Source organism: Lithobates pipiens, unplaced genomic scaffold, assembly GCF_037356315.1.
Source record: "Lithobates pipiens isolate NorthernLeopardFrog02 unplaced genomic scaffold, aLitPip1_a1.2 Scaffold_3, whole genome shotgun sequence".
Classification (NCBI taxonomy): Eukaryota; Metazoa; Chordata; class Amphibia; order Anura; family Ranidae; genus Lithobates; species Lithobates pipiens.
This window is the reverse complement of record NW_027507790.1, coordinates 47,478,117-47,492,580: the sequence shown is the minus strand read 5'-3', so window position 1 is coordinate 47,492,580 and position 14,464 is coordinate 47,478,117. Positions and strand designations below refer to the sequence as shown.

General features: G+C 39.6%; 1 protein-coding gene across 2 annotated transcripts in view; it reads right to left on the bottom strand.

Annotated features, from left to right (window-relative positions):
• Positions 1 to 303: 303 nt before the first annotated feature.
• The window catches only part of PI4KA (phosphatidylinositol 4-kinase alpha), a 193,216-nt gene continuing 179,055 nt past the window's right edge, over positions 304 to 14,464 (bottom strand). For both annotated transcript variants that reach the window (XM_077461622.1, XM_077461623.1), the window contains 10 exons: positions 13,506 to 13,578; positions 12,186 to 12,256; positions 11,999 to 12,105; positions 11,640 to 11,744; positions 10,221 to 10,346; positions 9,588 to 9,708; positions 3,532 to 3,691; positions 2,836 to 2,925; positions 2,668 to 2,751; positions 304 to 985 (listed from right to left, as the gene is read on the bottom strand). In XM_077461622.1, coding sequence (XP_077317748.1) covers positions 934 to 985; positions 2,668 to 2,751; positions 2,836 to 2,925; positions 3,532 to 3,691; positions 9,588 to 9,708; positions 10,221 to 10,346; positions 11,640 to 11,744; positions 11,999 to 12,105; positions 12,186 to 12,256; positions 13,506 to 13,578 — 989 coding nt within the window. In that variant the 3' untranslated portion in view covers positions 304 to 933. The remainder of the gene's footprint in view (positions 986 to 2,667; positions 2,752 to 2,835; positions 2,926 to 3,531; positions 3,692 to 9,587; positions 9,709 to 10,220; positions 10,347 to 11,639; positions 11,745 to 11,998; positions 12,106 to 12,185; positions 12,257 to 13,505; positions 13,579 to 14,464) is intronic.

Below are 14,464 nucleotides of genomic sequence, written 5' to 3'. Positions count from 1 at the left end.
AAATATTAAAAATTAACATTTGTCCAATTACATTTGAGCCCCTGAAAATGGGGGGACTGTGTATAAAAATGGTTGCAGTTCCTAAAATTTGTACTTGATATTTCTGTTCAACCCCTTGAATTAAAGTCAGAAGTCTGCACTTCAAATTGATTTGTATTGTTTCATTTTGGTGTCTAAATATATAGGGAGCTAACTGTGAGTATACAAAAAAAAAAATATTTATTAGCTAAATATTCATATGAAATATTTTGTAAATACATTTAAAAAAATCAGAAAGCCCCACCCCATTTAGACAAAGGACACTAATATGTAACAATTTAATTACAGTTTACAGATTAAATACACATTTGCAAGTTTTTACACACACAAGAGGAAATAAACTTTCTTCATCTATCCTGTGTGAAGTGAGGTCCTCGTGTTTGGAGGCGCAGTGCAATACAGTCCAGTACTTTACACCAACAGAAGCACACAGTAGGTGCTCAAGTCCTGAGTGAGAATGTCCCTGTGACCATTCAAAGTGCTGCTAAACTGGCAAAATTGTTTTCATTGGGAAGAATGATAATAGTGGTGTTTTACAGCATAAATAAAATATTGTTTCTACACAAGGCCACTTTTACAAAAGAACATGCTGTTACAAGAACCCAGCAACAAGATATATTGCACTTCAGTCTGTAATGCAGAAATACAGCTAATTCATCTTTTTCATAGTCAATTGTATATTGCATGGAAGGAATATGAAGAACCAGTGCAAGAAATAGAACACTTGTTGCCACAAGTCAAGCATTCTGCCACTTGCACCTCTCAAGTCTGGCTGTCCCTACACTTCACACTATCCAATGATACCACGATTTTCTGGATTTAGGGTGTGACTAGAGACATTGGAGACTACAGTTCACTACGAACACGGCAAGGGTGCACTAGATCAAAAGGATCTCAGTATGGGATGTCATTCTGGTAGTACTGGATCATATCATATGTTTTGCTCCTGTAAGATAAAACAAAAAAAAACACACTGTAATATGATAAAAACACAACAAGAATATAGGCAAGATTATATAAGCAGTGATTTTAAATTTATACATTCTTCTCATAGATAGCATCAGGGAAATACATATTTTATTCATGCTCAGATACAAGAGGTGGAGATTTAACACTAACCTGTAGTGAGATTAAAGTAATACTAAAGTCCTTCTGATCCAGGAGTTTTGGAGAGGTATGGTTGATGAGATCAATGTAGCGGGCAATTTGTCTATAGACCTGGACCCTAGGATACTCTTTCTAGTATACTATTAATCCCAGTCTACACAAACAGCTGTTTTCTATGCAGCATTTTATGCCAGGAAAACAACAGGTTTGCCCCCCCCATGATACCACAATGGTGGTTGACTCTTGACGTTGTCCTACCCATCCACAAGCTTACCTAGATGAGCTGCAAATGTCCTAAAAGGTTTAACAAGAATTGGGGAGAGTGGGTGAAGGCCAGGCAGGCAGCCATCTAATGACTACCTGCTATATACTGTATGTTGAGAGACTAATGTACAGACTAATGTGATGGTACTACATCTCTGTCCCCCCCCCCCCCCCCCACCATACCCCGTTTACTCCAATTCCTCTCCCTGCCCCTCAAATCTCTTCTCCCCCCTATACTCCTTTCCTCTTTTCATTTTTGTACTACCTCATTGGTACATTCTTCTTCTATTCTATTTTCACCCTGTAAGATTCCACTTCATTGGATTCAAATATTTGACTCTTAGGTTGCTTTGTAACATGCACTGAGAGCTTTTTCTTATTTTTTTTATATGATAAATAAAAACTTTTCTGTTAAAAATAACAAACATGTTATACTTACCTGCTCTGTGCAGTGGGTTTTGCACAGAGCAGCCCTGATCCTCCTCTTCTTGGGTCCCCTGTTGGCTCTGCTGGCCCCTCCCTCCTGTTGAGTGCCCCCACAGCAAGCAGCTTGCTATAGGGGTTTACAGCCCCTTTAATGCATAGAATGCATTAAGATAAAAAAACCTTTTGCCTGTACAATCACATCAGGTTTAAGCCCGCCATAGGCGGTTAGAACCATGTATGGGAAAGGCTGAATTGTACCTAATTTGATTGATCAACTTTTTTATATGCGATTATTTTTAGTGGCTGCTATAGCCACTAGCAATAATCACTGTGGTCCCACAGTGTGAATTGCTTCCCCCACCCCAAGAACACAATTGCTCTGCAGGAGGGATTCCCATGTTAACACTGTCTTACAGGAAAGAAAATCGCTTTGTCTATGGCTAGCCTTAGTAAACTAACCACCTAACAGAAAGGACCATTATGCAGTGGCAGGTACTGCAAGCACCTCACAATGTGGTTCATAGAGCCCTGCAATACACCTATGCACTAAATCATCATTGCTAATTGGCTTTATCAATACAGAGATCACAAGTGAGAAAGGGGTTGGGCTTTATTTCAAGATAAGCAAAACTGCTTAAGTTTCATGTATCTGAGATAAGTAAACTTTAACAGGAAGCCATCATTACTTTCAGTGGGGACATTACAAAATAAAGAATCATCAATGTATGCATTATTTTCTACAATTATTCTTATTTCTAGCTCTTTTTTTTACCCTTCACTATGACAGTTTAGTGAATCAAGCCTTTTTAGTGATAGAAAAAGATTTCAAACCTGTTGCTTAGGAAGCAGTTCTGAATAATCTTCAGGATGAAATTGGCTGCTTCTCTCTCTGTCATGTTGGGACTGAACCTTTGCCTGTATTTGAAACAAATGGGGAGATGTGACCAAATGTCAGAGACCATCTGTTTACTAAAAATTAGCATGTATCCAGAAACTTACTTAAGCAACTTAATGGTCTGTCCACGAAAGCATGGCAGTCCTGTATCCAACATGAGGGTGACCAATGATACTACCGCATCCATATATGGCCTGCAAGCCAAAGTGTATAAATTAGTCATTCTAAAACATCTTTTATAGTTTCAAAGTTTTAACAATTATAGCCAATTAAAAGGAGAGTACAAAAGGACATCTTTCTGTACTGCTGGATAAAATAATAAATATAACAGTATTGCCACCTTTGGGAAGTATAATTCAAGTAGCTAACTGGGAACTTACTGGCATCACATCAAGTTACAGTACTGAGGTGTGCACAGCCTCACTAACTCCAAGGATATTGTTTTTGGTGACAAAAAGTCTTACAAGTACTAAAATATTTAGCAACTGCAAAGTATGTAAATTAAAATATTCAGGGATATGTTATGGAGAGCTGTCTGTACACAAAGACATAAGTATCTGGAGTAGAATATTTCAATATCCAGAATACCCTTGCTTTGTTATAAGACCGAAAAGACTGACATGCATATCTGATCAGGGTAATGTAGTTTTTTTTTTAAAGACATACAAAAGTTTCCCTGCTTTTTTTCCCTCTATTCTAAATGTGGTTCACTGTCCATGTGCAATTAGTATTTCATAGCCCAAAATATAATTTATATTGAAAGGTACTGACTAAGAAGAAAAACAAAATGTAGACCTTACCGCACAGCCAGGTAGCCACGTACACACATCTCCATGAACCACTTAAAAGGTGTCGCTTCCATTTTGCCTCCCATGATCATCACCATCTCATCAGTAAGCTTTATATCGGGTTCCCATCCTAAGTTGCCTCCTGGAGAGCTCTCAAACATAAATCCAAAATCTGCAAGTAGAAAGAAGTAGCAGCTCAACAGGAGGCGGCATGTGGAGGACCTGTTCATACTTGTGTAGCACCCTCTACCTAAAGGTAGGTGCTAAAGTAGTACTTTTCTAGCTGTAGGGCCCAGGTGCAGGTAAATTTAGTCAGGCTTGTGTATTTCAGGCCTGATTGTTTTGATTTGGGAATGGGAGCTTCAGTATAGCGGGGGGTGTGGCCACCTGTACTTTGGCTCAGAGATCCTCCTCTGCTTACAGAAGAATTGATCTGGAAGGGAGGCTGGACCTGAGTGGCAGGCAGCTCATGTGAGGAGCCCTGACCAATTATCTTTTGGTGTTCACAGGGGGCAGGCCTCCCATATAAGTTGGGGTCACATGCTTCCAGGGGGGAGTTGGAGCACAGGAAAGACGGCATGGAGTGCCGAGGTGCTGTACCGGGCGTCCACACGTGGGGATGTGCCGTGCATGGAGGAGGAATGGAGGAGCTGCTAGGAAGGAGTCCTAGGGGAAGATCTTCATCTCCATGAGAAAGTATCAAGTTTCTGTGACCAGGGAACACAAGACTTGCATGTTGGAGAAGATCAAATAGAAGTGAAGTGGCGGAAGTAGATCAGTGTTCTGTGACCGGGAAACACAGGACTTTGATCCAAAGGAGAAGGTCAGTGTAATGTGAAAAAGAAGCAGAAGCAGGAGCGAGTAGTGTAGCATGCTGTGTGGCCGGGGAACACAGCATGGACAGAAGTGGACAGTAACTTCCAGAGACTGTGAGGCTGTTTAGTTCTTTGAGCCATGGAAGATAGGCAGTATAGGCCTTTGGCTCTCTGATATGTAACAGGAAAACCACATCAGTCTAGAGGGGAATTATTCAGAGTGATTCTTCTTGCTTAACTGGAAGCAGTGCATAGTAAATCTTCAAGTCAGATATGCCAAGTAACAGAAGAAGCAATAGTCTGCAGTGAGGATTCTACAGGGAAATCCATTTACTAGGCCAAGGATGATACCCTAACAAAGTGAAATCTCTATGAGCATCTCATATACTTCCTTTGTTTCATCCAAGTTGTATTTCAACAATAAAGAGAAAGAAAACAAAATCATTGACTGTTCAATGTCTTTAACATGGTGAATGAAAGGTCGGCAGCAGGGCGATTGGTGGATTGCTATAACCAACTCAGCAGCCCTTACGAGGGTACTGCTACACTTGTACATTTCAAACTTCATGCAGTCTCAGCGCAGTTCTAGGATGCATTTGTGTAGGTGCTACAGTGTATTATGGTGCATCTGTGAGCACTTTCCACATGCATTGAAGTATGTTTTGCCTGCATTTTTACGTGCATATGGGAAATTTTGACTTGCCTGTAAATTCCTTAGCTTGGAGTATAGTACACAGGACTCACATTCATAGACCATGGGTTATATGCTGGCTACCATCAGGTGATTGGACACTAACAAAAATCTTTGATAGGGGCTGCACTATTGCAGGTTCATATAAACTCACCTACTCCTTGGGACTCCAGTTTTATTCAAGCAATAAGAAGTGACCACAGAAGATGAAGGAGAAGAGCCTGTGCCCAGTACTCCAAGATAAGGAATTTACAGGTAAATCTAATTATCTTAAAGCAGATCTTCACCCTCAAATAAACAGTCCCTCCTCTCCAACCCTCCTCAACACAAAAAGCGCTATTTTTTCCCCTTTCTTTATCTTTTAGGTGAATGACGTGCACCGTCTTCTCTGGGCCTTCTGGGATATGCACGTCACATCCCAGGAGGCAAAGACTTTCATTTAGTAAAGAAGTAGAGGGCAAGACTAGAGGCATATCATCGAGAGGAGCACTGGCTGAACCTGGAACAGTCGGCCTTGTAGGATGTCACAACAAAACATGGTGGTGTGGAACCGAGCGCTGCCAGATGAGAAGAGGTTCTCAGCTGGACAATGCCGGATCCACTGGGTGGGTGGGTGTCTAAAATGTGCAGAACTCACCACCAGGTAAGTGGGGGGGGGGGGGGTTTAAAAAAAAGTGGGGGGGGGGCATAGAGGATGAAAATACACTATAATCACAGAGAACATAACACAGGACTTGCATACACAGACCATGGGATGTCCGTAAGCAATAAATTGTAGGATGATCAACAACATTGTAGATGAAATGGTCAAGAGGCAAAAAAAAAAAAAAAAAGAGAGCAGAGAGCTGCTGACTTACAATAGTTGCTCAGAAGAGCTCTGAGAACCGAGCAATCTGCGGTGTTAAATCACTCGATTCTCAGTGTTAAAGCCAGCAGGGGACTTCTCTTTTAAGGGTGTGGGCCCTGGAAGTAACTTGTCTGATCCACCCTACAATAGTTGAGCAGTAGAAAGAATGTCCTCTACAAGGGCCTGCATGTAAGGCCAAAAGGAATTCAGTTTTGCCATCAGAAGCCGTGGTTGTCAGGTAGACCTTTACAAAGTTCAAGAGATGTAAGGAAATGTCTTTGGTGTGTTTTGGAGCAGGACAGAGGGAAGGAAGGATGATATGCTCTTTGAGGAGGACCTGAAAAAACACCTTGAGGAGAGAAGGTCTTGATCTAAAGACATATTTTTTGTCTTTCATACCGTTTTTCACTTTTGGTGCAGTTCTTTTGTCTATTGGTTTTTGGATTGTTCCATTAGAACAATTTAGGGTCCTTAGCGCACCTTTACCCTCCTTTTTTTCTCTTGATCTAAAGACCACCTTGTCCCTGTGCAAAATAAGAAAAAGCTCTTTACAAGAGAGAGCTACCAGCATAGAAACAGGCCTAGTAGATGTAATAGTCACCAAGGAAACTTAACAGTGGATGTCTTCTAAGGGGATTTCTCTAATTGGCTCAAAGAGAGGGTCTCTGATGTACAGAGAGCACCAGGTTGAGATCTTAAGGGCAAAATACAAACAGCAGCATATTCCAGAGGACTCTGCTTGTCCTTGCACCAGGCAATGTAACCTGCCCTTAATTTATTCACTGCTACATGTGCTCCAATTTGGAGACTTTCAATACACAGAGGAGCCTTGACGTAGGCACTGTGGCTTTCACACATATTTGCAAATGTGTGCAACAAAAACCCTTGTTTTTTAACATGAATTGTTAGACAGGGTCAATTTGTTTTATATTTGCTGACTAGCTGGTAAGTGTACTGGGAATTTTTTGCTTTCTTGCGTACTGCTCCTCCTCCGCCAACAGCTGCGATCATTACCCGCCAATGAAGCCAACCTGAGCGCCTCTGTACCATGTGATATCAACACTGTGATGACCAATCAGAGCAATTCCAAAGGTAAACGGTGTAGTGTACACTGTGCAACTGAAGGAGGTGCATGACTTATGGGTCTAGAATGGAGGCTATATGGTGAGATCTGAGTAGCCAAATACCAAGGAGGCAAACTACCAAAAGACCCAGCAAGATGAACAAACAGCCATCCATTTATAAGTGGAGGTGCACCTTCATGTGGAAGGCTGAACAGAGAAAAAAATGACCTCTTGCTTTGGGATCTGCAGCTTGACCAGAAGGTAAGCTGTGACTGCCTTCAAGGTATTACTGCTGTAGCAAAGAATGGTGGTTACTCAATCTCGTCTACATGCCTGCTGTGTTGAGGCAGTAGCACACTCCAAGCGCCAGTGGCATTGCTAATGACAGTGTCAAGGGCAGGTCCAAAGACATGACTTCTACTGAAAAAGAATTGGAACACAGACATCACCATGTGAGATACAAGCTTAAATGCTGGTAAGAGGCCATCACAGATAAAACGCAGGTCTATAAACACTCCATTACACAAGGGCTTGGCCTTATGATGAAATAATCCTCTTTTGGTATTGACCATTGTGACAAAGTTTGACAAATCAATGTCACCAGGAACACAGAATAGAAGCTAACTACTGTTAATTCAAAATTAGATCTAATGTAAAATCCTTAAAGATGAGAACACAATCAACTCATTTTGTCGCATGTTTGTTAAGGTGGATCACTGGTAAGAGGTCACCACAGCTAAAGCATTGTGTTGAAAACACTCTTAGATTGAACCCATTGTGACATAGTTTGATAAACCAGTGTTACCAGCAACACAGGACAGAGGGTCACTCCCATTAATTTAAAATTAGAAACAACCCTTTGCAAATCTAAGCCATATGCAGTTCACTCAAAAACAGTCTCACCAGGGGAATACTGTGAGCACTCTGAATCAGACATGGTAATAGGGGCCTCAGACACACTTTAAGATGGAGAAGCAAGACTTTGCCGAGGATGGCACTGTACGAGCAAAATATTCCGGCAAATGGGCACAGATCAGCAAAAAAAAGTGGATACAAAAGTTTTAGAGAACAGGGGTAGGAGTGGGGAGAAATATGGGGGGGGGGGGTTAGAGGGGTGGGAAGCATTACAGGAATCAATTCATTCTGGGGATACTGAGAAACCACCCCTAAAACCAGTAGTGAACAAGAAAATCAGGAGATTTTATACCAATATAATGCTGAGCTATCCAAATAAAATCATATGGTAACCATACTAAATCCTAATATTTCTGACTATGGTTAAATAGTAGTGGCCGCGATGACACTATAAAATAATTGACATCTCAACAGTCTAATAGAATTCCCCCTGAGGAAGATATGTTATTTCCTGGTATCGACACATGAAGGACAGTTTGTGAGATACTGGAGTGTTCTCAGAGAGGGAGAGGACACACCAGTACAGCGTCTTTATATTTGTTTGGCTTGTTACGGAGTGGGACGCTCATAGCACCTATTAAATGTGAGTACCCCAATATAGGGAATATTGTCATTTTAAATAAAACATTTAAAACGGTAATACGCTATCCAGTTTCCTCTGTTTTCCATATGGACCTTGTTGTAAGCAACCATCCAAAGATCTGAATGCTGACCATAAACCCAGAGGTTTAAAAGCGTGTTTTGACTGAGCTTAGGTGCAAGGTCACACGCTCTAAGACCCCATTCACACCTGAGCGTTTTGTAGCTTGACGCCTGAAGCTACAAAACGCTGGAGGGGAAAAAATCCATTATTCTCAATGGAGATGGTTCACATCTCCACTCCAAGTCGCCTGAAGCCCTACGCCTGAAGCTCAAACAAGTTCTGGACCCTTTTTGTCACGCGAATCGGGCTGATTTGGGCGTTTTTCTTCTTTTAACATTGGTGACCTTTTGCCCTGCACAAATTCGCGGAAAATCGCGGTAAAAAACGCAGTAAAAAAACGCTGCAAATCGCGGTAAAAAATGCCACGCTCAGGTGTGAATGCAGCCTAAGGTGAGCGCCTACACCAAAGGGGGAGCACAAGAGCGGACACAAGCACTTTACTGTTTTATCATCTGCAATGAGTACCAGAAGAATGGCATAGTTATGAATGGACTTTATATTGCGATTCTGTGGACACAGATTAATGCATGAATTTGTTTGGCACAAGAGCACTTTAAACATGGGTCACTTTATTTCAATATTTATTATTGTATATTGATGCACTTTTATATAGATTGATGTAAATTACAGGTTGTCACTTCAATTATTGCACAGGGTTGTAAAGTTCTCTATTACATATGAATGTAACATGTGTATTTAGAGGTGTATATGCTACACAGGTTGTCATTGGGAGGATCGCATAGGAGTAACATTTTTAATGGTTTATGATTGCAACTTTTAATCGCATAATATTGTATTATTATGTTCACTAGATTTTTTTTACATAGGCATAGGAATATCTCACCACTACTATTTAACTGTAGTCAGTAATATTAGGATTTAGTATGATTACCATATGATTTTATTTGAATAGCGCAACATTATATCAATATAATTTTTATTTGGCATAAGCATATGATCTTTAATTATAATTTGGATTTTCATATGGTAGCTTGCAAGACTTTGTTTTTTTAAGAAAATCAGGAGAACCTACCAATATGGATGATGTGACCCAATTTATCCAGCATGATATTGCCATTGTGTCTGTCTTTAATTTGCAGTAGAAAGAGCAGTAGGCTGTAGGCTGCCATACTCCTGATGAAGTTATACCGGGCCTATAAAGAGAACGAGGAATAAATCTACGTTACAAATTAGCAACATTTGCAGTGTAAGACCCAGATAAAGCAAATACATTTGGGAAGAACATGGAAATCACATACACGTAGGTTTCTAGTTGATTCCTAACCCGGGACCATTATTGTTGTACCAGTAATCCTAGTCGCTGCCTCAAATTCACATATACATAAACCCAATAAATACAAAAAGTAAGACGGGGATTTCAGTTAGCCACTTTCATTTCTAATTATTTAATGCAGCTTCTGCCTACTGACTTGACTGTTTACAATAGGTATTTCATTGGTCAGCTGATAACTAATGTCAGCATGATAAACCACATATCAAATACAGGTCAAAAGCACAGTTCAACAATTCTGCAGAGATGTATAATACTTAAACCAGAAGAATTTAAATGGCAACCCGTGCAGTTAGAAGATATAAAAATTAATGTATTGGAAACTTCAATGCACCACTGAACAATTACCATAGCAAGATAATGTAGAAACAGTACCTTCTGAAATGCTAGGGTAGACTCATCCCCATACTGACGAGTGAAGTAATCATACATGCCAAAATCTGTCTGACGGCCCAGCTGATCCCTTGAGGTGCAGTCTGGAATGCACTCAATAACCCCGCACTGCAATACAACAAAAAGGTGTGAGATTCATATATCTGCACTGCTGCAATTCATGTTTGCCAATCACCTAGATGTCCCACAACAATAATAGAACATTATAGTTTGGATGGATAGGTTGAACTTTTTGGTACACGTATATGCTGTCTTTTTTGGAGAAAAACGCTGCACACCGATCAAAATCTCATCCTAACTTTAGTGGGAGTTAAATTGGTTGGGATAACTTTACTGTGCAACTTGGACAGTTTGCAATCACTGAGGGGCTAATACAATTTCAAATGTATAGGGAAATTTTAAAAGGAAAATCTCAGAACCTTTGATCTAAGACTGAAAAGCTTTGTCATAGAACATAACAGCAATTCGGATGAAATTCTGTATTTTAGTATGTTCAAAATGCCAACAAAAATTCTTTACACTAGAATTAACTGTTCAGATGTGAACAATTACTAAAATACTTTGATTGCAGTTCTAAAAAAAAAAAAAAAAAAAATAGAGGAAAAAAAAAAAAAATTGTAAGCAGTTTTGTTTTGTCTCATGTAGATCAAAACTGAAGTAATTGTGAAGTTGAACTTGGACACACTTTATTTTAACAACAATTTCCTCAAATATTTAGGTGCACCACTATGTAAGCCTTTTCATCAAATCAAACCTGGTTTGACAAAACACGCTGGGCGGAGCTTTGGCCAATACGTAATTTCTGCTCCGTAGAACTCACACCGACACCCAAAAGAAGCAGGTAGAGGAGCATTTTCCTACTATAGCAAAGATGATCATTCTGGGTGCCTGGTGGGCACAAAAAAAATCTGTGTGCAATATTGTTTTATGATCCTAAATTAACAATGGTAAGCGTTGGGTATCTTCTCTTTGTAATCTGAACTCTGACACTGTTCACTACCCAAGCTACACTATCAGCAGCTCTAGAAGGACAACCCCTTACTGAAAAATGCAGGTCACCATACTATGTGTGATTAAGCAGTAAATGTTTTCTTCACTAAAGTCATGGCAATATAAAACCTTGTTTATCTGGCAAATAAGACAGTCGTTAATTACTATCAATTTGATGAAGTCTACATCACGATTTAGGAGTCGTTTATGCAGAAGTCCATATAGTTCTAAATTTTACTTAAAGTTATAACATTAGAATATTTTGAACATGCATCAGGATTATATTTACTGAAAAATATTTTTTCTGTAGCCTTCATAAAACATGCTGTATTTTAGAATATAGTTTAAAAACAACCAGCAAGAAAGAAAGAAAATCCACCAAACAGATCTCAACCTGGATCATCTACTCACACCAGGAGCTGTTGCCACCACTCTATATGGAAAGACAAAGAGGTCGAGACCAACAAGTTCGAAGATGTTCTTGAATAAATCTATGATCTGCAGAGCTAGCATGTCCTGTAATAGGAGGAACAAGTCATTAAATTTCTTTCAAAATAATAAAGCAAAAATCTAAAATGCCCAATGCCCTGAACCAGCAGCTCTGGCCAGGCTTATACTTTATTTCACCCAGTCTGCTAATATCTCCTCCCTTGCACAAATCATATTGCACCCCTATTATTCCAATGGGAAGTCTGTATAACACTGGGTCGTCCCCTAGGTCTGTTAAGACACTATCAATACTCCTATTCTATCAATGTTTTTATACTCACTTGTCTGCAGTCATCGCCAACTTTAAATATGGCTGCCTGCCAGCAAACTTTTTTATCACCACCTTCCTCTTCACTTTCATCTATGGAGTCAGAGCGGCAGCGAAGGCCTGAGAAAGAAAGAGGGCTCAGCATGCATAAGTAGAAGCGTAAGCGGTCTAAACAGGTGAATGTAGTAATTGACACCTACCTTCTTTCTCCAGCTCACTCACTCCACATCTCTTCACCTTGAACTTTGCCAGATATGGCGCTTTTGCAGCACTGCAAATACATGGTAAAGGTAAAAAAATATATATTTTTTTTTTTTTGAGGGGACAAATGTCCAGCCTATTTAACGTCATTTTACATATACATGAAAAACAGATTAGCGTGATGCAAGTAGTTTTGTGTGTGTTAATATTTTGAAAACCTAGTCCCTATGTGTAATTTGCAATTCTTTATGTACAACATGGGACAGCCATATTAGTTCTATTAAGCTGACTGTAGACTTATTGAAATTTGTCCCACTCATCAAGGACCAACAATATTTCAGTGTGTGGTGGTCCCTGCTCAACAGAAGTCAAACGCTTAATTGACTTCTGTCGAAGGAACAGACTGGAAATCTTTTTTTTTTTGCTGCAGGCACTGATCAGTGTAGTCTGACATCAGCTCGTCCTGTTGTCAAAATACAAAGTCCCAGCAGCCCCCCCTCCTTTATGTGTAAAGAGGAATCCGTTTTTTTATTTTATTTATATATTACGTGTAACAATTATATATATATATATATATATATACACACATACACACACACACACACACACACACACACACACTATGATCATCCTAATTGAAATATTTTTTTATCAATGAGTGCTGAGGCTTTAAAAGCTTTGTTTCTATAAAAACATATTTGTTTGTTATGCAGCATAAGCAGGGCCTGATTAGTAGTGTTGCATCTTGATGTTCCACTCTTTCAAAGCAAGTTTACTGACAGAAACAAAGTTTGTTTATCCCCACTAAAGGTTACCTTTTAGGGTAGAAACCTGCTCAGGGATTGCCACTTTTATCATTGCTTCACTAACAAGGGACTAGTCTGGAACAAGCATGTAATCAGTAAAAATTCTAATATTAATTCTAGATTAGTAACTCACCAAGTAGTTGGGAAAGCCTAAGGATGAAAGCCTCAAAATATTTACCTTCAAAAACAAGTCAGCAATGGCAGCACCAATAACCTAATTTCCTAACATTCAGATGACCGCTAGAGGGAGCATTTAAATGTCTGTACATTAATTAAATGACCAAAATAGGGAACATATTACTAAAAAAAAAAAAAGCCAATGTCACATCACAAACTATTTTCAGGTCAATGTACAACTAAAAATTTGTACTTTTATTCACTATAGTTTCTCTTTCTACCATCTGGATATAATATAATGTATTTTTTTAAAGTTTTAAAGTTTTTAAAATACTGTACACATATTAATACTTTTGTCAAAATGAGAAAGACATTTTTTTTTTCTACATATATCACCTCTGCATGGGAGTTCCAGATTTGTAATCAATATCCAAGACGATGGCCTCTGGATTACTAGGCAGATAACATCCTACAAATTGAAGCAAATGAAGATCATGTACCACAAAAAGTTGTACTGTTTTTAAGCACATATAGGAATGTTTTAAATAAGTGGATCAAAAAAGTAAAGCTCAGATAAGCTCAAAGAGGTTTCAGATAAAGCGAATTAAGGAAAAATCAACCTAATGGTAGTGATGAGCCAAAGCACCCCCCCCCCCCCCAGTTCAGTTCGCACCAGAACTCCCGAACAGGGAAAAAGTTTGGACCTGAGCTGTGAACTCTATTAAAGTCTAAGAGACACGAACATGAAAAATCAAAAGTTCCCATTTTAAAGGCCTATATGCAAGTTATTGGCCATAAGCCACCTCACCGCAAAGTGCACTGTACCCCTACTTATTCACCAAAAAAGTGTCAAAAATAAATAAAGCCTGTTGGCAGTTTTTGACAATTCTTTAAAAAAAAAAAAAAAAAAAGTCCCCCCGATGTAGATCTATCATCAATCGCGACACCCACCACCACAAAGGCCAACGGCCGAAAGCCCACTCCTTCATTTGACAGTTCTTAAATAGGTAAGGGGCGGGGCCACCCTGTAATGTCACCAAACAGTGCATGCTGGATAGGTGACGTCAAAAGGTGGGCGGTGCAACCAGGCGACGTCCCTGACTGGCCCCACCCTTTACCTATTTAAGAACTGTCACATAGTAGAGCAGGCATTCGGCGGTAAGCCTTTGTCACCGGTGGAGTGTTTTTTCCTCCTTTGTCGTGTCCGGCGGGCATCATGATTGACGATGGATCTACATTGAAGGACATAGTTTTTTTGTTTTTTTTTATTGTTATAATAAAGGACTCCTGTCTATTTTTTACACTTTTTTTGGGTGAATAAGTATCCCATACTTATTCACATGGAGGGGGGGGGG